The following is a 23,588-nucleotide window of genomic DNA, read 5'->3' as shown; positions in this document are numbered from 1 at the left end:
TATTGAATGAATGCGGTATAAGTTCTAAAAGATTCTAGATAAACAATATGCTTTGATTACTACCATTGCCTAGGAATTAGTAACAAACATGTTAAAACAATGACTTTGTTTTGATTTGTTTAATTGTTCAAATTGCGGGAAAATAATAATTTCTGATTGGTCGAACAAAAGTAATATATCAGCTCTTTCCTTCAGTCTCCGGATAAGCTCCAAATAGGAGTAATCGGCGAGGTGCTCGGAAGTTAAAGGAGCAGGAAATGTTGGTACATGGTTCACTCGGTCATAAAAAATTGCTTTGTGATATTAATCATAGCTATATTGTTTATTGTTACCATTTTACTAAACATGAAATAGTAAAGCGCTATTCAGAAAACAAGAATCAATAGATACAAATTGAAACAGTGTTTAAATAATGTAACGTAAAAGATATTTTCCAATTTCATCCTTTTACCGATATGTTAAATTTTCGTTTAAGTAAATTCGTTTTTTGAAGCCCAGCATGCGCATTAGAATTTTTGTAGACTGGTTCTAATTATTCTAGGCTTTAAATGATATTCATTAACTGATACTCAAAAAAGGATGCCGTCGGCAATCTTCTCAACAGTATGGTCTGATGATGACATCTCCAATGAGTTACTACCTTAATTAATTGTTATACTTAAATTGTTATGTATTGGGCATAACTAAAAAAGTATAGCAGTGTTGTAGATTGATAGATCACAAACAGGATAATTGAAATGTCTAAAATCTACAAAGAGACTTTGAATAATTTTTTAAGTTACTGCCCTTTGTATTTGTTTCATAATTAATATTTGTCATGGGTAGAACTAAAAGGTATATTCTCTTTAATTTTGATGTACATGTTCACTATCAAATTGGAAATGTATTTCCAAGGTGCATATAATCCTAAAAGTCATTTTTGCTTTATCAGCCACTGATTATAATCACTGTGTTTGTACACATGACAACACTATTGTATATTAACGCAACAATATAAATACAGTATATTGTGTGTATATATTTCACCAAATCAAGCCTTGATTTGACATAGCCTAAAAGTCCGGAAATACATTACATTTAAACTGCATTGTTTATGACAATAATAGAAATGACACAATGCAACTGTGCTTATGTGATGTAAATATTTTCTTCATATCAACAACTCACTGCACGAAGGTTAAACTTAACATTAACAAGACAAACAATTGTGCATAAGAAACTACATTTATTTAGTTATTACTTCACATAAAAATGAAACAAATACACATTAATATAGAAGATATTTGTCAATGAAATAAATAAGATAAGATGGGACAATACGTATATAAAATTTATAAATTAAAACCTATAGCCCTTCCTGTATTAATAGGAGAAACCAAACATGTACTCTAAAGTAATGAACTTAGAGAGGAAAAATATCACAGTTAAATATGTATACATAAATATTAACACATGCGTTGCTTTAAGTAAAGTACAATACAAATTTTATTCTTATGTTAAAAAAAGAAACCCACAATAATCGATATTTTCCCGATTAAACTTATGAAATATTTAAACTGAAAAGATCACGTGCTATTGAACATGAAAATGACCTATCACATGACTTCCTCAATCAATTACTACGATTTGGACAAATACATCAATGATATCACAGGTTTTTATGATACAAAAAAATAATACATATATAAATAAAATACAAATTTATATGTAAATATCAATTAGAAGATGAGGACGGACATTCTATCACAGGCTTAATGACTAAATAATAACATGTTAATAACATTATCATTATAGTATATGTAGAATCGTGTGTCATTATCAAGATTTTTATATAATTATATAATTTGATAAAGTGCTTAACATTTATGACCGTATATTTCATAGTAAAAGCCCGATAATCGAAAATGTTTTAGATGACCGTATTGCTCAATTGTCTGAAATTTATTTAAAAGAAATCACATCTTAATGGAGATTTTGTTAAACCTGACTTAAAGTTCAAACAATTTAAAAATAGATATATGATTTCAGATATATTTATTTCAGATATATAAAAGTATCAAAAGGCAGTGTAATGTATGCTCGTAGGGTTGATTAAATATGAAGAACAGCTGCGTAGACATCGACCCAAAGATATGCAGCCTTATCTAACATAAATTGTAGCTTTCTGTTGTAACTGAAAACTGATAACATTTGTAAAAATGTCAATGTATTCTGTTTCTAAAGTTTGATGGCACCAGGTAATGGTTACAATATTTGCAACCTTTGGTTTAAGTTAAAACAAAATGTAAATAAATTCGGAAGCCAAAGGTTGATACAAGAAAATGTTTTTTTTTCAGGTTTAAGTTCATAGTAAAAGAACGACAGGATTTTTTTTCAATATTTGTAGAATGGAAGTACCATACATATTTATTTTTTTGTTAAATTTGCTCATAACTACAAATGTATATAATAAAATATATTCATTTGGTTAACGAAGCTGAAATAAACTAATCATATAGCAAACAGAAAAAAAGAGATTGTTGTCAATTGTTAACAAGTAATATCTTCATTCTAATGTTAACAGGAATATTTATGATTTTTTTTTATTTCTTGGTCACTGTCTAAGCCACTTTGGTTTGGCTTGCAAAATTATTCTAAAACATTTATAGAATCATGGTTTATAGATAACAATATGATTTGCATAGGAAAATCTGTTCGCGACTTGTTCAGTGTTTTTTTTTTCATTATTCATTATCAAAGTTCTTTATGTTTCCTTGAATGAATACGGTATAAGTTCTAAAAATGAATCTAGATAAACAGTTAACTTTGTTCACTACGTATTACAGGTCGTTGTCTTTTTGTCTACACTTTGTAGGATATTCTGTCAGCAGAAAGATTGGCTAGGAAGGAACGGAGAATGATGTTGCCAGACTTGTCGAGATTTTCCGGAGAGATGGACAGCATATTGGCACGGTCTATATCTATTTTCAAGTTAAAGGCATTGTTGTACTGGTTAACAATAGCCATCACATCTTTCCTCGGGAGACTGCCTGTAACACACAAATATAAATAGTTTATATATACTTGCATAAACTTTGAAATTTGTTGCGACATCGAACCATAAAACTAATATACGTATAACCAAAAATCTGTTTGATTGTTTCACACATTTTCACTAGGGTAGCAAAAAGAAAGAAAGAAAAGAAGAAAAGAGAAAAGAATGGCGATAGAGATGATTATCATTGCATTAACTGTTTAAAATAAAGACATCCTTTTGATGTATATGCTGCTGTTTGATAAGCACTAACATCTCACCATGCAGTAATGTGTAATTTTGAGTTTTCCGATTTAATTTAGCTTGCTTTATGTTTATAACATTTTCAATATTTTAATTTGGAATATAAATATCAGCAAATTAAATTTAGATTGTCCTTAAAAATTTCACTAAACCTAATAATAAGACTTTCTAAATCAAAATTATTTACAACCAATGCTGTGATGTAATGTTTTTATTTAATTCATAAATAACAATTTTGGACCCCTCATTTTATTGAGATTATTTCAGGTTAATAAATATCTAATTTTGGCCATGATAAACAATTTATTATCAAAGCACATGCCTCTTTTTATATACTGAGTTCAAAGTATACCTTTATTTGATATATCACTGTCATACAAAGCCTGTGCCAATTTCAGATACCGGTCCAACCACGGTTTGTCTCGACTGCTAATTGCCTCTTTTGTTACCTATAATCGCCAAACCAAAAAGTGATATCAAATACAAAATTCCTTTATTTCTGTTAACTGCTGTCTCATTCTCGTATTTTATTCCCTGAAATCTGCTTACAAGTTATCGCTTAGACACTACACACAATACTAAACAAATATCTATGCTTCAGAATGCTCCATGAAACAAGTTTGTGAAAGAAAAATATATATGACGTTGTTTTAGGATGTCTAAACGTTTGATTTGTAAGCAGCTTATATATGACTATGTGCAACCAATATCTCCATTATTTATCAAAGTGCTATGTTACCCACTGTTTTATCATTGATATCCTCTTTCATTATAATAATCTTTCTCGTAATAATCTGGTACTTGCTGCAATACAAAATCTACGTTAGCATGTAATATATTGAAACCTATAGGGTAATTTTGACAATTCATTCACAATTGTTTTTGCTATCACTTCCGAATCATTCTGCTTTCTTCGTGGTATCATACAAGAATGTATCATGAAATTATGCAACACGAATAAGTGGAGGTAAGAAATGACAAATGATGACAGTCATACATTTGTCATATGCCATTGCAAAGTTCTTTACAAACTCACAAATTAAGCACAAAAAGGAAGTAATTGCTTAAATTTTTTCATTACTACAAAGCTAATCTATAAACACAAATCTCGTGAAACAAATGAAAGATGCGTAATCATAGTTTGACATATACATAGAAACTACATTAAAGCATTGCTATGATTAATATTTAGCTTTATATGCATCCTTACAATTAGTAAAGATTTTTAGGACAATTAATTCGGTAATCTTATCAACCTGTTGAAAAAATTTCTGTTTATTGTTTTACCTCGTATTTTGATTCCAGATCATGAAGCTGTTGTGACAACTGCATAATCTGTTGTTCCCGTTCTCTAGGTGGTCCTTCACCTCCTCGACCACCTCCACCGCCGCCACCCGCATATCTATACCCGTCACCTTGTCTGTAACCGTCACGGTAAGAATTGCGACCGTCACGTTGCTGGTAATCGTCACGGTAAGAGTTTCTGCCGTCACGCTGGTAATCGTCACGGTCACGATCGTTGTATCTTAAAATAAAAAACCATGACCTATCTTACGTTATGTGATGGTAAATTTGATATTTTTAAACGTTGCAAACAATTTTATGTATCAGAATATCATTTTTACATGTATTTCATCATACAAAATAAATACTAACCATTATAAGATTAAAACTTTAAACAGATGGAGAAAGAATTAAATAAAGATCTGACATTTACTGTTTTCAACGATTGTATACTCTTATCATATTGATAATGTTATATTTTACTACAAATATACTTTCAAATTAATATTATACTGTAATATTGTATGAAAGGAACAGAAAAAACCTAATATAATTGTATACCAAATTATGATCTATGGATGAAAACTATTACGATTTCATAAATCGTTAATCCAATATCATAGTGTTACAAAAGTGAGTAAAGCAAATTGTGTCAGTTGCTAGTAACCAAATTGGAAGTAATATCTAATTTCTAAAGGTCAAATGAAAACCAACAGAAGTCATTTTCCACTGTTACATAAAATATGTTACAGATGTATTTAAAAACACATACCCGCAAAGATTTGATAATAATCGTATTTACATTTGTATTAATAGTATTAAGTTAAAACATCTGTTTTCTGAACACAATTATCGACAAAAGTATTAATCAAAACACATTTAAAAAACAAATATAAAGCTTGTTACATTGTAAACAGAAACTAAGACTGACATTTCACATAATGCTTAACTGTTAAATCAAGGAAAACACATTTTTTTGTATTACATGCAATTAATTTGAATACACGCGACATATAGATAGGAATGGTAAACAAATTTTCTCCTGAAAAGCATAGATAAACATACACGTATACCACCTTAAACATAAAGCTTCATTCTACAAGAAAATCATCAAAATTAATACGATAACGCCACATAGTTTGACGAAGAAACATTAGGTTTGAATTAGTTTTGCTTGTCCCTAAACCATGAAACACCGAAATACCTATTGTTGTAAGCATTCATATTCTCGTACGGATATTGCTGTCGGTTACTAGTGTACTCCCTATATGTTTGAGCACCATAGGTATCTCTGAATATATAAGGGTTCGGTTGCCCCCTTACTGGGGACATATTTCTGACCGGTGAAAGACTTTGGGTTCTTCGGAGTGGGGTTTGAAGACGCGATTGAGGTCTTCCGAAAGACTGGTCTTGAACTCTGGAATGGCAGTTTAATAAAGCTGTAAAGTCGCGTTTTCAGTTATATTTGTTCCTTCTGTAAGATTTCCTTTTCGTTTTTTTTACGAACGATTACTACATCTTTGACTGTTTTTTATTCATTTCTTCATTTCAAACTCATATATTATTATGGGAAATGCAGAAAATAAACATCGATCACTTTTTATAGGTGTTTTTATTCTGTTAGCTCTTTCAATGTTGTATACATATCTTCAGACAGTAACGTATAATATTATACTCATAACAATGACGTAACGTTATAAAGGTGAAGGAAACGTCAAAACATGACGTACCTCGAAAAATGAAAAAATCTTGTACTAACATTACAAGCATTGAAATGTAAGAAATATGTGCATAATAAAACTTCTATTTAATATTTATTGAAATTCAAAATAGTCACTTATTATAGAAGTAAAAAATCATTCCTAATCAGTATTTACAAATACATGTATAGCAATATGAACAAAGTAGAACTTCTGAATTATTAGCAAATATTTTATATTAATGTCAGCAAAATACTTTTAATGGAAACGTCAACTGAAAGATAAGTTTTACTATGTACTTCTTGTTTCTTACAAATTATATTATATTCACTGTGACATAGTATAATTAACCAAGGCATACCATTAGGTCATATATTAGGTGTGTACCAAATGTTTTTTAAAAATCCAAATAACACCAACAAACAACTTATAATAATAAAACATTTTACGGAAACAAATGATATTCGTTAGCATCAATAATGGGATAAAAAGCCATGCTATTAAACTATTGCAGTTACACGCAGCGGCATGCTATGTTTTTTTTGTAAGAATTTTCTACATGAAAGATTATGTCTGACACATTACTTTTTTACATGTCCCACTACCACAATATTATCTGTTCGTATTTAAATAAATAAAAGAACCTCTTCACCTTTAATAAAATACTCTAGATCAGTAAATTACATTTCCCAAATTGATACCTTATATCTTCTCTATACGAAAATGGTCGTCTGCGTTTTCCCTCAAGAATTGGGATTGAGGTTTTCCTTGAAAACAACATTTCAAACTTGTAATTACACAACTATTTCTTATCAGAAATAAGTGTTTGAATAAGAAATCAATTAGACAAATAATGGTATATGGAAACAAAAATCTAAAACGAATTATGAAAAGGTACAAATAATTCAAATATGCGTCGGTGTCATTCAATGTTGACAAATGTTACTATTATAAAATAAAAAAATGCACATTTCAAACCTGGATTCACTGCACAAAAAAGATCGGGAATTTTTATTTATTAAAACTGTATTTAAGAACGTGAAATTATAACATACTTTAAGTGCCTTATTAACACAGTCCAGTGTTTATTAGAATCAAACATGTACACGTCCGAAATATGTCGGACATGTTTGCAGTTTAAAAATTAATTTCATAATTTTTCGCCATTTTTATTGGGAAGGAACATGAAAATTAATCGTAACAAGTGATTTAAGTACCTCGGTGGATCAGCGTACGATTTTGGTCGCTCATTACGACTTCCAAGTCGTTGTATCTCTCTAGGTTCTCTACAAATCATATGATGCATGGGGTGGGTTGTCAATTAAAAACGAAATAATATTGTATATATTTGTTACAAAAAAAGCAACTTTTGATAACGCATATTAAAAAATGTATAGGTGATTTAAGTGCAATAATTCCAAAACAAATTCCTTAAATTTTCAAATTTTCTAGTTGATGTTTTAATATTCTTAATTAAGTATTACCTAAACGAAAGCAAATCAGATAACAGAAATAGCTTCAATTTTAGTGTTTTATTATTATCTAGTTTTGTACTGTTATACTTCTAAATACTTCTGTTGAAGGTCTCTGAACTTAAAAGATCATTCCTGTAATTACAAATGAAGAATTAACTATACTTAAATGCTTCGTTTAAATTATAAACTCTCAATTTAACTGGTTTTAATAGATCAAAGAGATAAGCATGAAATGTTTACACTGTATACCTGTAACTTTTAAAAGCCCACTTCCTCCAATGGCGTTCATAAGCCGAATCTTCCGGTCTAAAATGTTTACGAATTCTGATATAATAACATCTAATTCTGTACGCGTTGCTACACACATTTTTAGTAAGAATAGAAACTACCATATCTACATATATATTTATGAATATATATTGGATAAGGTTTTAACAAAGAAACTGTTTATAATCATAGTAATATAAAGTTGATATATGTCTGTTAAAGGCAGATGAAAAACATAGGTTAAATCACAGTCAAGCAAAGAACAATGGAAAAGGAAAAGCATTATAAGATAGATTCACAGATGATAAAATGACATATCTATTTATGCATGACTATCAAATAAGATCTTAAATGACAAATTTCACACATAACTTTTCACATATTAAATAAAATGTTAGTTAAACGTCCAAACCGTTTACCAGTTGAATTTGTGTAATGTATTTGACCTGCTTTGAATTCTGAGCTGTCCATTATAATTTTTGAAGAGATTTCAATGTCAAAATACAACAGAATTGATGTACATGTACCAACAACAATAACGAACCAGGTCAGATTATATCAGCCTACAGTCTGACCTGGTGATTGTAAATGAGTCTCACTTGATTTACAATAATCATAAAATCTGTTCATTCGCATACTTCATACGCTGTTACAATTTAATTTGTCACTTTTCATTAGTAAGTGGTTAAATATTTTACTTAACAATATTATGCTGTAACAATTTGTTTATTGGCAATTTTTTTGTATAATGCATTTAAAATCTTTCATGTAATGCATTAAAACAGGACACATTTTTTAAACTACAGAAGATTATTTCTATTATATTCAAATGAATACTTCGTAAGACTCTAAACAAATGTTTGTTTGACAAGAAACTAGTTTTGTTTCTTCTATGAAACTTCATTTTAATTAGATCAAGCACTTCATTTAACTTAAGTCTCACTTTTCCAAATGACAACAGTCTAAAATTGAATACGTCACAAATTATATTGTTATGATTGGTAGTCCATGAAATATGTCTGATATTCCCTTATGTTACAAAGCTAAAATTTCATAACAAATCAAGAGACTACACTGCCAAATATCAAACATTAGCAGAAATCTGAAATCTAATATTAGCTCAGCTGTATGTCATGTGACTTATAGCAGTGAATCATTTTGAACAAAGCTTTATGATGTATAATGAATTATAGGATTGATTCCAACTGTTGAGAATGAACTTCATCATAATGGTAGCAAAACCAGAACATAATGCTACTCTATCAGTCTATTTACAAATGTATTTAAGCTGAATATCTTATTAGCTAAGTTTCAAGCAAGTTTGGCTTTTTTGCCAGTTATCATACAAAAAGCATACAGATTGGGAACACGAGTATTGATTTATCTACAATATGATATATCTATGATTGATTTACAATTATACATGCACATGCACTACTATTAGTAGTTAGTGAATAATAAGCTGCACGATTTTTGCGTTACCTCTCATCTCGTCTAAACGTGTCACGGTCCGGTCCTCTTCTGGGATACGGAGGCGAAACGGATCTTTGCTGTGCATTCTGTTGCCAGCTTGGCTCATAAACACTTCAATTTTACATATAACATGTATGAATAAATTTCATAAACGAGTGTGATTGCAATATTTGTTATTTTAGACACAAGTTGTTAAATATAATTTCAACGTTCCACCAATTTACGCATTTATAGATACCTTAAAATTTTAATTCTTTAAAAATAAAATAAACATTACAATCTGAATTAGCAAAACTAAGTCATAAATATTTTTTACACTATTGATATGAATTATTACATTGGTATGTTTTTTTGTCTATTTTAATCTATGGAATAAATATTGTATCATTTTAAAAAGAAAACTAACAGATGTTAGATATATGCAACTATGAATTTTGCAACTTTTTCTATGACTCATAAATATTGACTGATCATATTTTTAAATTATATGACAAACATTTTTGTATTCTTCTATCGTATACTTAGTGTAAATTAAAATCTTATAAAAATATATTTCTTGTGCATTTCTTAATCTTCTATAAGTGTGGAGTTTTTAAAATTAATCTACATTTGCTAAGCCAGAAAAAATGACAAATGTTAATAATTATCCGACAATCGTGTATCCGTTTAGTAATTTGCACGATTACTAATTTGTTGATTTTCACAAGCAAAATGTTAAACACGAAAATAACAGCAGCAACAGCGTAGTGCACGAAATACTACAACATCATATACATGTACTATTCAACTTTTGCTAAGCACCATAAGTATCACAAGTATAAAACAGATTTATTTATTCTGATTCAGCAATGTTTTGAGATGGTCCCCTGACATGAATCCGTGTTGACTTATCCGTTCCGTTACAACTCGTCTAGGTAGCATGGAAAGCATGCACCCCAATATTTCATTTTTTGATGGGGCGTACAATCCAAGGTTTATTGTTATAGGCGACACAAGCGGCTTATTGTCATTCAGTGGCTTACTTTTCTTTCACCTGAATGCTAACATAAGGCGGCAATTGAGAAAAGCAGAGTTATGGAGGGCTGTAGGGATGGTGCAGCAGGGGACCACTTTCCGGCAGGTTGGTGCGGCGCTTGGTGTACATCACACCGTCATCACCAGAGCCTGGGAGAGAAATCGGCTACATGGTATACCCACCAGGAGGCATGCTGGAGATCGGCAAATGGTGACAACACCAGCTCAGGATCGGTTTTTGGTCGTTCAAGCATGTCATGCAAAGTTTAAGACAGTAACCTCTCATCAAAATGACCTTGCTAATGCTGCGATAGTCCGTGTTTCTACGAAGAAGGTACGTAGAAGGCTGCATGAACGTAATTTGCGCTCGAGAAGACATTGTATCCCCTTGACGCGTCGACATCGCCATGCCCTTTTGGAATGGATGATGGAGCATACACGGTGGACCATGCAACACTGGAGACACGCTCTGTTTACTGATGAGTCCAAGTTCTGCCTAGACGTCACAGATAGGTGTGCTAGAGTCTGGAGAATACGAGGTGAACGGTTTCAAGCTGCAAATATTGCTCAGCATGACTGCTACGGAGGTGGGTCAGTTATGGTGTGGGGAGGCATAAGCTGGGATGGACGAACCAACCTGGTTGTGATACAAAGAGGCACATTGGCAGGTCAGCGATACATAGGCGACATCTTAGACAACCATGTTAGGTTGTATGCTGTAGCCGTCGGCGATCATTCTTATGGACGATAATGCTCGCCCCCATAGGGCCAGGGTGGCCCAAGACTTCCTAGAAAGGAAGTCTATTGAGCGCATCGACTGGTCAACTCGCTCACCTGACTTAAATCCAATAGAACACATGTGAAATTAGCGGCAAGTTAGAATTTCAGCTCGTCAGCTGCAACCCAGAATCATCCAGGAACTTGGAGCCATGCTGAATTGATAAAACAGTTAATCTTCCGCACTGCGTTAATACAATTATCCCAAAAAATATTCACACTCAAACATATGGTGCTTAGCAAAAGTTGAGTAGCATAACATTATCAACATTGAAATAAGCAGACTGATTAAAATGGGATATACTTGGAATGTTTTATGATAATAATTTCTCAAAAAAATGTCTAATAATAAATCTAATATTTCTTGAAATTTTCTAGATTATGAAATATGCTTAAAATTAAATTGTAATTTAATTCAATGATGCGTGATATGAAAATGGTATGTTCTAAAAAGGTAAGGTAGATCTTGTTACTGCAACAGTCTTTAATCAAAAGTTAAATCAAAAGATACATAACAGACATTTCAGCAATTGTATAGGCAACGTTTCAGACTACTGAATAAATGTTTTTTAAGAGTTATGTATTAAAATTTTAAATAAACTTTGTTTCAATTCTAAATGCTAAAGCAAAGTTTATAAGTTTCGGAAGTAAACATGATTTCTTTTTTTAAATATGTACAAATGTACGTGAATAAGTTTTTTTAACATATTAACATAACATAAACAATTATAAAACGTAAAGAATTATTGACGAAATGGTTGAATCAAATTACACTTAATTATTTACATCAAATAGAGGATCTATGCGATCATCTTGACTTAGTCTGAAATCTTTTCTTTCAGTGAAAGAGATATAAGACTTTTTAGAGGTAGAGTAGAAACATGAATGTTGTGCACACGAGTCTGCATATAGAGATATCAAGAAGCAGTGACAAAAATATATTTATCAGCTTGCAACTATTATCTGAGCATGCTGTCGAAGTACCTTGGCCTTTCCGCAATGGACATTCTCCTCATGTTATTATCTCGATAGTTCCAATTATCAGCCCATTTATCTCCACCGTACCCACGCCATTTCGTTTCTTTGTCCCCACGCCAATTGTCCTTTTCATCTCTTTGCCAGCCTTTATAATTATCTTCATTTGTAGTAAACCTATCATATTCATTTTTGTAAAAGTTTTGAAATGGTTCGTCACTGTCGTCTCTCGCGGGATTCAGATCATGGTGGTATCTTGTACGCTTGTTTCGCTCCCTAGGACTGGCTGGCGGTGGACTCTTATTAATGGGGGATGGCGAGTTAAGTCTAAGCTTTGGCAATGTGGGTCGATCATGATACAATATCCTGTCTTGAGGTGATATTCTTTCACGGGATCTACACCTTTCTGGAGAACTAGCTTCCCTAAAACGTTATTCCTTTAAATTATTTGATGTTGTTTCGATAATATAAAGATATCGTTAAAATCTAACTTTAATATGATATCTTATTTGTTTATGTTTTTATTCCCTCATTTTATCTTCAGGTGTAAATTTAGTTCTATTCTTGAATAAGGCTACACAAAAAATGAGCAGAAAATTCTACTTTTTTACTTAAATTGTTGTTTTTTAAATATGTATATGTCTTTTCTTACCTAGCCTGTCCGGCATGTATTTAAAGATAACAAAATTTTAAAATATTAACGACTATATTATAAAGAACAATAACAAAATATTGTCGATTTGTTAAAGATTTGATATGATACCCTAAAATAATGAATATGAGGATTTCAAGAGTGTAGGTAATTGTGAAAATGTTATTTGAACAATGAGCTGACAGTGTTGATATTAAGGTCCATGGCATGAATCATGAAGTGAGATTGCCAAGCTCTCAACATACATTAAATACTTATATTTTGGCGCATAGAATTGGACACTTTTATGATTTGTGCTGCTAAATCCTTGATTTGCGTAAGCTGTCTTTGGTGTGTTTGCTCTGTTGAGAAAAAGAGCTTTACAAGTTCCTTGATATAACATGTACAACATTGATTAAGCAGTCTTGTAACAGTTGAATCCTAGACAAAGTTTTCATGTTATTTGTTTCTTCTTGCACCTATTATCCTATTGATTTATCATATACTATTTAAGAAAGTATACTACAACGTGTATGCAAAGTATAAAACAAGGCAAAGAAAACAACTTTTACTCTGGAAATGTTGTAGATCACATAGGAAAAGACCATAGCAATTCTTTTTTTATTACAATATGAATTTACAAACACATCACTTAATATAACGTAGTACATCATATACAACAGCTAAAAGTGATTAAAATAAATTAAAAAATACCATATCATCGGATAAAAGATATAAGCGCATTTTCGATTACATGCATCACTTTTTATTTTCTTTGTATATCATTTAAATAAGGTTTCTACCACAACAACATTTAACCCAAAACCTGCACAAATATTGAAATAGACTTGTCCTGTTAATGAATTTTGATCGGTTAATTTGAAAATAAAAACTGAGCTAGCAACAGACTGGTCCAACTACACGGATGTGCTGGCTTAATTAAATGGTGACAAAGGCTGATCAATTTCAGTTTCAGCAGGTTAAAGGTTAACATACACCAGTCATAATCAACACTTGAAACATCACATATATAATAGTTTACCTATTTTCTTCCGGTTTCTTTTCAATTCTTTCTCGTGGTGTGGCAACTTTCAGAACTGGGGTCTGACCCCTACTTTTGTTATGGAAATAAATATTTATCGTTTGAAATTGCTTATAAAAACCTTTTTCTGAACCAACAGACTTGGTAACTACATGTAAAGACTGTGTTTATTGAGCATATAGGTTATATTTGAGTTTATTTTTTTTACAGTTTTATTATCAAACGAGAATTTATGACCTATTAATAAATACATGTATGTTGCTGCCAAAACCTGTGGTATTTTAAAACGGTTATATTGCAGTGTTTTATTTTCACAACTAGATGCTCGTGCATTCACACCATGCGTGTTAATCATTAAACAAAACAAATAAAAAAGTCATAAATGAAAATAAGTGTCACTCAATTAAAATGTTCTAGTGGAAAAGCGTGTTGTCATCGGGTTTAGGAGTTTCTGGTTAATTTATTCGGATATTAAGACGGGGCTGCTAGACTGTAATATTTCCTAGAAATGATGCCAGTTTTCGAATCTTCAAATAAGACACTAAGATATAACAGAATTCTTACAAATTAATCCATGTATAATGTAACCTACCTGTCATCACGTCTGTTTTCCCCTCTTCGTGGTGAAACATCTCGTCGTGGGGACGTTCCTCGTCTCTAATAAAAAACAAATAAAAGATCATACAATTGCTGGAAATTAAATTTAGCATCAAAACATGCAATATATCATTAATTTTATCAAAGTATAATTCAATTTTCTACTCGCCCATCCTTATATTGTTTTAAGTTCTGGAATACGTTAATTTCCATTAACCCTCAAGAACAGACTCAGTCAAACCGAGTCTGCATTTTTCATGATATTTGGAAGTTCCATCTTCCCTTTTTCAGATTTGTGTATTTGATCTAGGAACTCAGTGGTAATCATGTCTATTGATTCGGTGATTGTTATATACTTGCATGAAATTTCATTTTTTCAAACAGAATAATTGTAATATAAGTTGCGCAAACATAAGACTTCGTAACATTTTTGTTATAAAATCTTCATTATATTTATATAAATCACTCTTGGCATTAGGCCCTTTAGACGCTCTCTTCAGAACATGTTGCATATAAACTCATATATAATATCTGATATATATTTGAAATATATTTTTAAACAAATATATTAAAAACTGCAAACGCCAACACCGACCCTAATAAAAACCAAAACACATACACAATGATAATTTGTCTCTTTTACACCATTTCACCATCAAGTAAAAGATAATCAGTTTCAGTTCAAACAAAGACACACGTAAGATTCATATTCAACTATTTTAAAGTCTACTTCTTCCTAATAATAATATATTAAGGTAAGTGCGATTCAGGTAGATTAAACATATTTTTTATGTTCAATCATATCGTAATTTTAGCTTTCTGAATTACACAATGTTTGTAAAAATGTTAAATTGTCCCAAAAAACAGGGAAATTAATGCAAAACCCATTGTAAGAAAAACTGTGGCTGTTTAACTACATCTATATACTGGTAAAAAAAACTAATGATAACAATAACTAAAATTTCATATATCTTAATTCTTCTACAAAAATATAATGCTTCGGACTGTGTTACACGTAAACAAAACAAATAATGGGTGTCACAAAAACTGTAAGTGTCGTTCTTATTACGATCAAATGTTATTGAACGAAGAAACGAAGAATAATTGAATTAAAACATCACAAATTTGAAATGACAAAAGATCATTTTATAACTGATATTGGGAATCTGGTAAGGATATATTAACCATACCTAGCAACAAAGAAAAGTCAATAAAAGTATGTATGATATTAATAGACAGACAATAACGAAATTTATTAAATGTGTCCAAAGGGCAGTATAATTTAGAACACAAATCGAATCATTAAGGGTAGAAAACGTACCAGTAATATTATTAATTGATTTTTACGAGATCTGATTTGGAAAGAGAAGTGACCGGAACAATATTGCATGCATCTTTCTCGACACTAATTTGATCTTTGGAAAGTCATCATTTTATTTTATACCTAAATCGTTCTAGTCCATACAATTTCATTATCTCTACGCCAATGCAGACTTTTTTTTATCAACATTCTTGTTTATAGTTACATATAGTTTAAAGTCCTAAGGTAATCTAATTTGCATACACAACAAGGATAAGTGAAAGGCTGACATAAAAAGTGTTAAGTGCGAAACACTAGCACACGGATCACACTAGATAACCTTCTGGTGTTATAACGGACCTCAGTATCGGCGTCTGTTCGAGGCCAGTTTGGCACGGGTTCGGGATAATGTTTGGCGTATTCCAGGGGACGTTTACTTACTGGAATCGGTAGACCGGTATTTGATGGACGCACACGTTGCAAAAACTCCAAAAAGGAGTGCCATCTGTAATGGAAAGACAAAGTAAGTATATGCATATGGTATTTCTGTTTGAAAAATATGCGTTAATTTAAAATTTAAAAAAGTTTGAACATAACATATATATATATTTAACTGGTTAAACTTAAGGCTAGCATGTCTATCAAGGATGAATGTAATATTCTATTTTATAGATAAAACTAATTGTTTAAATAATTATAATTCTTTTTCCCAAAACATTATCAAAACTAGTTTAATCCATAAACAATACAACACAGTTTATTTGCTTTAAACATTATACAACATTTTTTATACTACTAAATTTTTTTTTGTTACCTGTATTGGCCATCTCTATTGTTGTCCTCACACAGGTTCAATATTTGGTTAATAACAGAGTCAGACAAAGGCAATTTTTGGTCGTAGCATATGTCCTTAATCTAGAAACAGAATATAAACGACATGTTAGAATAGAAACGCTAAGTCAGAAAATGAACAGCATGTCTGTATATAAACGGTGTGTCAGACTATAAACGGCATATCAGACTATAAACGGCAATCAGTAATATTTAATATATAAGTTTTAATCAGAAAAGCAATCTTGGTTGTCTGTACTTTTCTTTCATCAACTTTTACATTTGAATGTTGAGTTTTGCTGCAGCCGGTGCTATGTGGATGAACGGTAGCATGAATAGCAATACTGTCATCAGTAACTTTTATGTAATTTCCTTGATTGGGTACAAATTAGTATCATCCTTTATTTTAATGCACTATGTAAGTAAAAATTACTCTGACCATTATTTAGACGACATCGAACTAAATGCTAAATGCTTGTCGAATGCTATCTAGATATTTTGTTTATTATAATACTGCACGTTTGTAACGTCACTTTTCATTGGATAATCGTAAAGTTTATATAGTTTTATATACAGAAAATGATATAATGAAATCTCTTTTCTATAAAAAGGGAAGTTTGCAGTATTATAAATTCGTTATAAAGATTGTTGACAGGTTATATGGCCGAATATATTATTGCGGCTCGGGTTATATATACAAACAACCGTTTATATAGGGCCATATAACCTGTCAAGAATCTTTATAACCAATAATATAGACGGCTGCCGTCAATTTTCTAAGAAATCTCGCTTTCTTTCAAAACAGGAGGTTTGCTGTATGTAAATTTTTCATAAATATTCCTGGTAGGTTATATGACCGTATATAAACGGTTGTTTGCAATATAACCCTCGCCTAGCGGCTCGGGTTATATTTACAATCAACCGTTTATATTATATGTTATTTTGGTTTTGGAGTGATATATGTGGATATATTACCTGCTAAGATTTTATATCACCCGAGCCGTAAGGCGAGGGTGATATTTTATCTTGGCAGGTAAACATACCGTTTATATCATTGGGGAGTTTATTTTTGCATAAAACATAACCTGTCAAGGATCTTTATAACCAATAATATAGGCGGCCTGCCGTCTAATTTTCTAAGAATTCTCGCTTATCTTTCAAAACAGGAGTTGCTGTATGTAAATCTTCATAAAATGATTCCTGGGTAGTTATATGACCGTATATTAAACGGTTGTTTGGCAATATAACCCTCGCCTAAACGCTCGGGTTATATTTACAATCAACCGTTTATATAGGGTCATATAACCTGCCAAAAAATCTTTATAACTTATAATATAACTGAAATAAATAAATATACACAATATGTTAAAAAATTATTTCTAAGTTTACTTCTTAAAGGGTGAAATGTTTAATAATACCCTATCAGAAGAGTGTTTTAACTGAATTAGTCTCTATATCATTTAACGTATGTGTCTCACAGAAGAAAACTTTTTCTTACAACATTTTCAACTGTTAATTTTGATATGTCAAAGAATGCTTTTACGCAAGTACCAGAAGAAATAGCTTAGAAGTCTATCCAAGTTTAAAACGAGATACTTAAGGAACAAAAAGTGACAGGTATCATTTAAAGTTCAACACAATTAAAGATAATTAACCTTAGCGACAAAGTGTGTAATGCATCAGTAACTGCTCGACAATGTCAAAGTCAAAAGTCACCTCAGTAAAAGAAAGTGCTGTAAAGCTTTAAATATTCAACATTGTTTGAGACAAAATACCTTAGCAACAGAGAGGGAAGTGCAGCAGTGTTTAAGACAAGCTACCTTAATAACAAAAAAATGTAGTGTCGCAGTAATTGTTCGATAATAATAAAGAAAATAGACCTTAGCGATAAAGAGTGCAGTAGTGTAAAAGGAAATGATCGACACAATACCTAAGCAACAAAACGTGTAGGTTTTCAGTAAATGTTCGTCAATGTTTATGACGATAAATACCTTAGCAACAAAGAGTGACGTGTGGCAGTTAGTTCTCGACAATATTAAAGATAAGATTCCTTACTTAAAATAATGTTATGTAACAGTAGATGATTGATAATGTTAATGACAAGATGGGCAGTGGAGGGTGTTTGCTCAACAATGTTTCACACATGATACCTGAGCAGCAGAGAGTGTGTCGCGATGGTCTCTGTCACGTTCATAGAAGCTGTTTTGCCATCGAGTCCAATCCATCGCATACGTGTTCTTTGAGAGCTCTTGCTCAACCAGACGCAAAAGTTTGGCAACTTCTCGGTCACGATAAATTGAACCAGTTTTGAACCTACAAGAACACAAAAAATTGATCTCGGTTAAATGTTGCATTCTTTATGTTTCAATGTATTCTCTATAATCTATAATTTTATTTTCCAAATTAGGTTTAAATCATATCAATTTTAGGAATGACTTACGATTCTCCATTTTGCATGTAGTACTTTGGCTGTTTCTCTTGAGACCTGAAAATGAGAGGAAACTGTGAATGTGAAAAGGGAATCTGATATCATGTAAGTAGAATATTTTAAGTAGAAAACTGTTAGATATTTAAAAATATTAATACTGAACGCCTTTCTATACTGTATCAGAAATTATGCCCGTGCAGAAAAAAAACAACAACAACAAAATGCTACATAGAAGTTATTTAACCAATGAAATACGAATATTGTAACTTGGAGGACAGATACTACATCATGAGAAAAATAGTTCCATATTTACACTACTTAAAACATTACTCTTTATAAAAGATACTTAATTTTTAATATTACATTATATTTGGTTCACACTTTCCCAACACCATTTTGTCGATTAAACAATTAGTCGCCACCGACTGAACAATACGTTACTGTATATAGGGCTCTATCATATTTATTAATTTCTTTTCAAATGTACAAGTAAACTTGCACAAAAACATTTTTCACGAAAACAACAAAAATAAAACAATGTGATGTAGATAAAACAATGAAGCTACAGTGCAATATACTTTGAGATGCGTGGTTAAATACAAGACATAGATGAAGGATATGAACACAGAAGTTTAGTCATACATCTATAGTTTTGCTTTTTTTAAATAGATGAAACTAAATTTGCCAAACATCAACACAGAGTACAAACAGAACAAAAAGTAAACACTCTAGCCCATAAGAATGCCTGTCAAATCACAAATATGTTTAAAATAAAACTACAATATGCTATGTCCTGTTTTATGTCAATAGATGTCAGATCAATTGATATCACTTTAGCGTTTAATTCCTAGTCACTCAACACATATTCGAACCTGTTAAGATCATCTTTATCAGGGTCAACTATATCTTCTCGTTTTGGGGCAGGACTATGCCGTTTATCTCTGTAAACAATTTATTTATAAATCAATGCAGATTTTATTCAGTGATCTCCTGCGCAAGTGCATGACATGACAATGCAATATCATGTTTATATGCTATGTATGCAGCTTGTTCTTATTCTAAATAATAAGTTCTCTAAAGCGGTTCATACATATTATATTCTAAAGAGATACTGAAATTCATTTATGATAATGATTCGTCAGAGAAATGAAACATTCTTATACAACTACAAACACTCAGTGTAAAATCCATGCAATATATTAATGTCTTTTCTTGACATATAATAAAAGGAAACCAGGGTGTTACGCACTAAATTACATAATATATATATATAGATATAACTGAGCAACCATTAATGTTTAGAAACATAAGTGTTCCTGCATGTAATAGCCACACAAAACTGTACTCTTATGGTATTTCAGAATTCGGCAATAAAGAGCATTCAAGTCTTGACTTTGAGATTTTTGTGCACAAAATACTACAATGTGCTGTGTGCTTTAAGCAGTATATAACTGTAAGTGCTATTATATTACCAAGGATCAATTTCACGTAGAGCACTAGCAATAAAACAATGCTAATTACGGTAATGAATACATAGATGTAATAATTTAAACAATACACAGTGTGAAAAAGCTATAGGTGACAGAAAACTTGATACTTTCTTCTATGTGCAAACACATAGATACTATGTATGTATGAATTACATTGTACTTAACAAAAGGAAACTGTGTCTAGGAATACTGATGTAAGCACAGATTATCGTGTCAAAGTAGTAAAAAGTAAGTTATCACGAGTGAATACGGTTGAACTAAAAGTGAAATCTAGTTTAAGAGTGAAATTCTTGTCACATGACAAACCCATGACAAACCTCGGTGTAGTGCTAAGGCTGTTGGAATTTCCACCACTTTCTCTAAAGTTTCAGATATTTGAGCAAATACAGTTATCATCGAAATATATTGTAAAGTGTTTTTTTTAAGATTTGTGTTGAAAATAATAGAATGAATATAAAACACATATGAAGAGTACATAAATATCAAATTTAATATCTGAATTAAACAGATTTTATTTTAATTTATTGAAAATCATGAAGCGTTTGTCTCGGAAACCTTTTACCGTAAAAAAAACCATGTAAATGAAATTGTAATTCTTCTAAAAATTGCTTTTTTTTACATATTAAGCGATGAATGTTTTGATGATTTTCAAGCTGTAAAGTATCTATTATTTCTGGTTCTTTTTGAGATTACGATTTTAAAAGTATATTTACTTATGATTACCAATGTATCTATCGTTTTGATATGACATGTGTTTGCAACATATAATAAGATTAACAACAATACTTACAATTGTCCATTAGAGTTTAGGTGAAGTGCCGACCCAATAAATGAGAGCGTCTTTTCGTAATTCACTTTGCCTGGATAATTCGGATCAACAAATTGGGCAGCCACAAGCCTCAATGTTTCTGGCATATAAGCCTGCAAAACAAATTATCTTTTAACCAATACAAACAACCCCACGGGTATTATACATGTATTCTAAAACATTGAATAGTATACCGTTCAAGAATCGTTTAAGTCAATATCTGGTTTATTTTAACAACAATCTTCATTCATTTGAAGAATTTAAAACTTTTTATCATTACATCAAGCAAAAGTACAAATATTTCATAGATATTCTTCTTTTAAAATCATAATTATTTGATAAATTTTGCATAAAAATTGGCATGTTGAGACTTTTTTTAGATGAAAATAGGGCTAGGGCTTCAATTGATTCAAGGTGTGCTTCAGCAGATGGTAATGCACGACAAAGTAGGTACTTTTACCACATATTGTACCATGCTATATTAGTAGTTGTTAAGTGCTGATGATCTACTTTTAGTAATGAAACAAATGTCTTCAACCAATCAATAAATTGTGGCCTTATGTAAAGCTATTGAATTTTGTAAAACAAAGCAAAAATACAAAGGTAAACTTGTTAATATACTTCTTTTTGTTATGCATAATTGGCAATATATCAACACCGATTCGCACAATTGTTTTCCTTAACTAGTTATGAAACAGATACTAATTAAACAAATAAAATAATTAATATCAGGTACTTAAATATTTAAATAAATAAAGGAATGAAAAATTGTGTATACTTCGCGGTTCTTTTCTCCTTTGAAACTAATGACGTCGCACAAAATATTCATTTGAAATACCATATTATTTACAATAAATCTTTGTTAGCATACCGAAAGTAAATTCTGTAAATTAGTAAGATATAAGCACTTAATTCAGTTTTTTATTTACTCTTTATCGCATTATGTATAAGAACAATAATTAAAGGTTTTCGTTAATTTAAATATTTTTGTGTATTTCTTGAGAGCTTATAACATCTCTGCCTTTAAATATATAAAGATATAGTTAAGGTCTGACATCAACAAATATTTTATGCATTTAAAGATTTCTTTATTTGAAAGTACGTATATATTCTATACAACTCAGTCATTGCATTTTCCAATTTTATGTTTTGTGTATGAAGCAAATTTTTACAGTTCTCTTTTTGTGTTTAGATATTCATGATATGACTATAAGTTGAGGATGACATCTCTGTAGACACGTGTTTTGTTTTATCCAGTCATTTGTCATATCTCGACACTCGATCCACCTTACACGTTTCCCTTGATAACTAACCAAGTAATTACCAATTTCTCTTTGTTAATCGTCATTGGTTTCAGCAGGTCTAGCATATTAATCAAAGCTTATTTTCGTAATGAAATGTTTGAAAAACCAATGACCGTATTATCAAAATTAAAATAAAAAGACCAATGGAAGATATAGGAGAGAGGTAAAATATAAAAAATGATCAGTACAAAAAGAAAATCATATCAAATTGCCCAGAAAAGTCATTTAAATTCAATAAAGACCATTTTAGAAGTTGAACGACAAATAGATTTCACAGACGTACCTTAAAGCTGCATTTAATAAATTTCACAAAAAGAGAAATAGTGACATTTCATTAATAAATTGGGTTTCATATCGACTCCACATCTTACTTTGGTGTCCAGACAACCAAAATGAGTTTATATGCATAAAAATCTGCAAACTCATTGTGGCGAAATCGTAAATACAATTTCTGTTGCTTGAGAAACTCAGCCTTCGGATCATCCGTACATCAATATTAAATCAACAAACATGGCTATAAGTATCAGTCCTAAATTAACAGTATATTTCCGCATTGTTACGGATGTTTTCATACAAATTTAGTCTTTTTTTGAGACGATTATTTTCTTTGAACGCCTGGCCTAATGCACCGTGAAGCTTAAACGGTTAAAGTGTTTTTGGACAAGTAAATCTCATATTTGCTGTGATCCTGATAGCAGCTATAACACTGAGACGTAGCGCATACACAGGTTGATAAGTCTTCATTTGCATCTTAAAATTCTTTTACAAACTTCAGTTGTTATTTATGAACAATATTTGATGAGATTTTCAACAATACTGTTAAAAAGGTTAATGAAACTGTAGAATGCTTGGTATTTAGGCCGATGGCAAAATGTTTTTATTTATTTATTTAATGCAGCTTTAAAGATAAAAATA

The 23,588-nt window shown here is 30.9% G+C and overlaps 1 protein-coding gene across 35 annotated transcripts in view; it reads right to left on the bottom strand.

Annotated features, from left to right (window-relative positions):
- Positions 1-1,212: 1,212 nt before the first annotated feature.
- The window catches only part of LOC132757872 (uncharacterized), an 87,871-nt gene continuing 65,495 nt past the window's right edge, over positions 1,213-23,588 (bottom strand). For 14 of the 35 annotated variants that reach the window (XM_060749323.1, XM_060749321.1, XM_060749328.1 and 11 more), the window contains 18 exons: positions 21,352-21,482; positions 19,944-20,012; positions 19,084-19,128; positions 18,794-18,956; positions 16,627-16,727; positions 16,173-16,317; positions 14,508-14,572; positions 13,916-13,987; positions 13,140-13,235; positions 12,252-12,665; positions 9,486-9,587; positions 7,986-8,042; positions 7,479-7,547; positions 6,963-7,028; positions 5,766-5,978; positions 4,565-4,802; positions 3,630-3,726; positions 1,213-3,029 (listed from right to left, as the gene is read on the bottom strand). In XM_060749323.1, the coding sequence (XP_060605306.1) occupies positions 2,842-3,029; positions 3,630-3,726; positions 4,565-4,802; positions 5,766-5,978; positions 6,963-7,028; positions 7,479-7,547; positions 7,986-8,042; positions 9,486-9,587; positions 12,252-12,665; positions 13,140-13,235; positions 13,916-13,987; positions 14,508-14,572; positions 16,173-16,317; positions 16,627-16,727; positions 18,794-18,956; positions 19,084-19,128; positions 19,944-20,012; positions 21,352-21,482 (2,331 nt within the window). In that variant the 3' untranslated portion in view covers positions 1,213-2,841. Of the gene's footprint in view, positions 3,030-3,629; positions 3,727-4,020; positions 4,082-4,564; positions 4,803-5,765; positions 5,979-6,962; positions 7,029-7,478; positions 7,548-7,985; positions 8,043-9,485; positions 9,588-12,251; positions 12,666-13,139; positions 13,236-13,915; positions 13,988-14,507; positions 14,573-16,172; positions 16,318-16,626; positions 16,728-18,793; positions 18,957-19,083; positions 19,129-19,943; positions 20,013-20,543; positions 20,568-20,878; positions 20,921-21,351; positions 21,483-23,588 lie in introns of all 35 variants that reach the window. The other 21 variants (XR_009629511.1, XM_060749336.1, XM_060749335.1 and 18 more) reach the window with 21 other exon arrangements.

The sequence above is a fragment of the Ruditapes philippinarum genome, unplaced genomic scaffold, assembly GCF_026571515.1.
Source record: "Ruditapes philippinarum isolate M1 unplaced genomic scaffold, ASM2657151v2 ctg624_1_1_1_1, whole genome shotgun sequence".
In the NCBI taxonomy this organism is placed as follows: Eukaryota; Metazoa; Mollusca; class Bivalvia; order Venerida; family Veneridae; genus Ruditapes; species Ruditapes philippinarum.
This window is presented reverse-complemented; position numbering and strand designations above follow the sequence as displayed.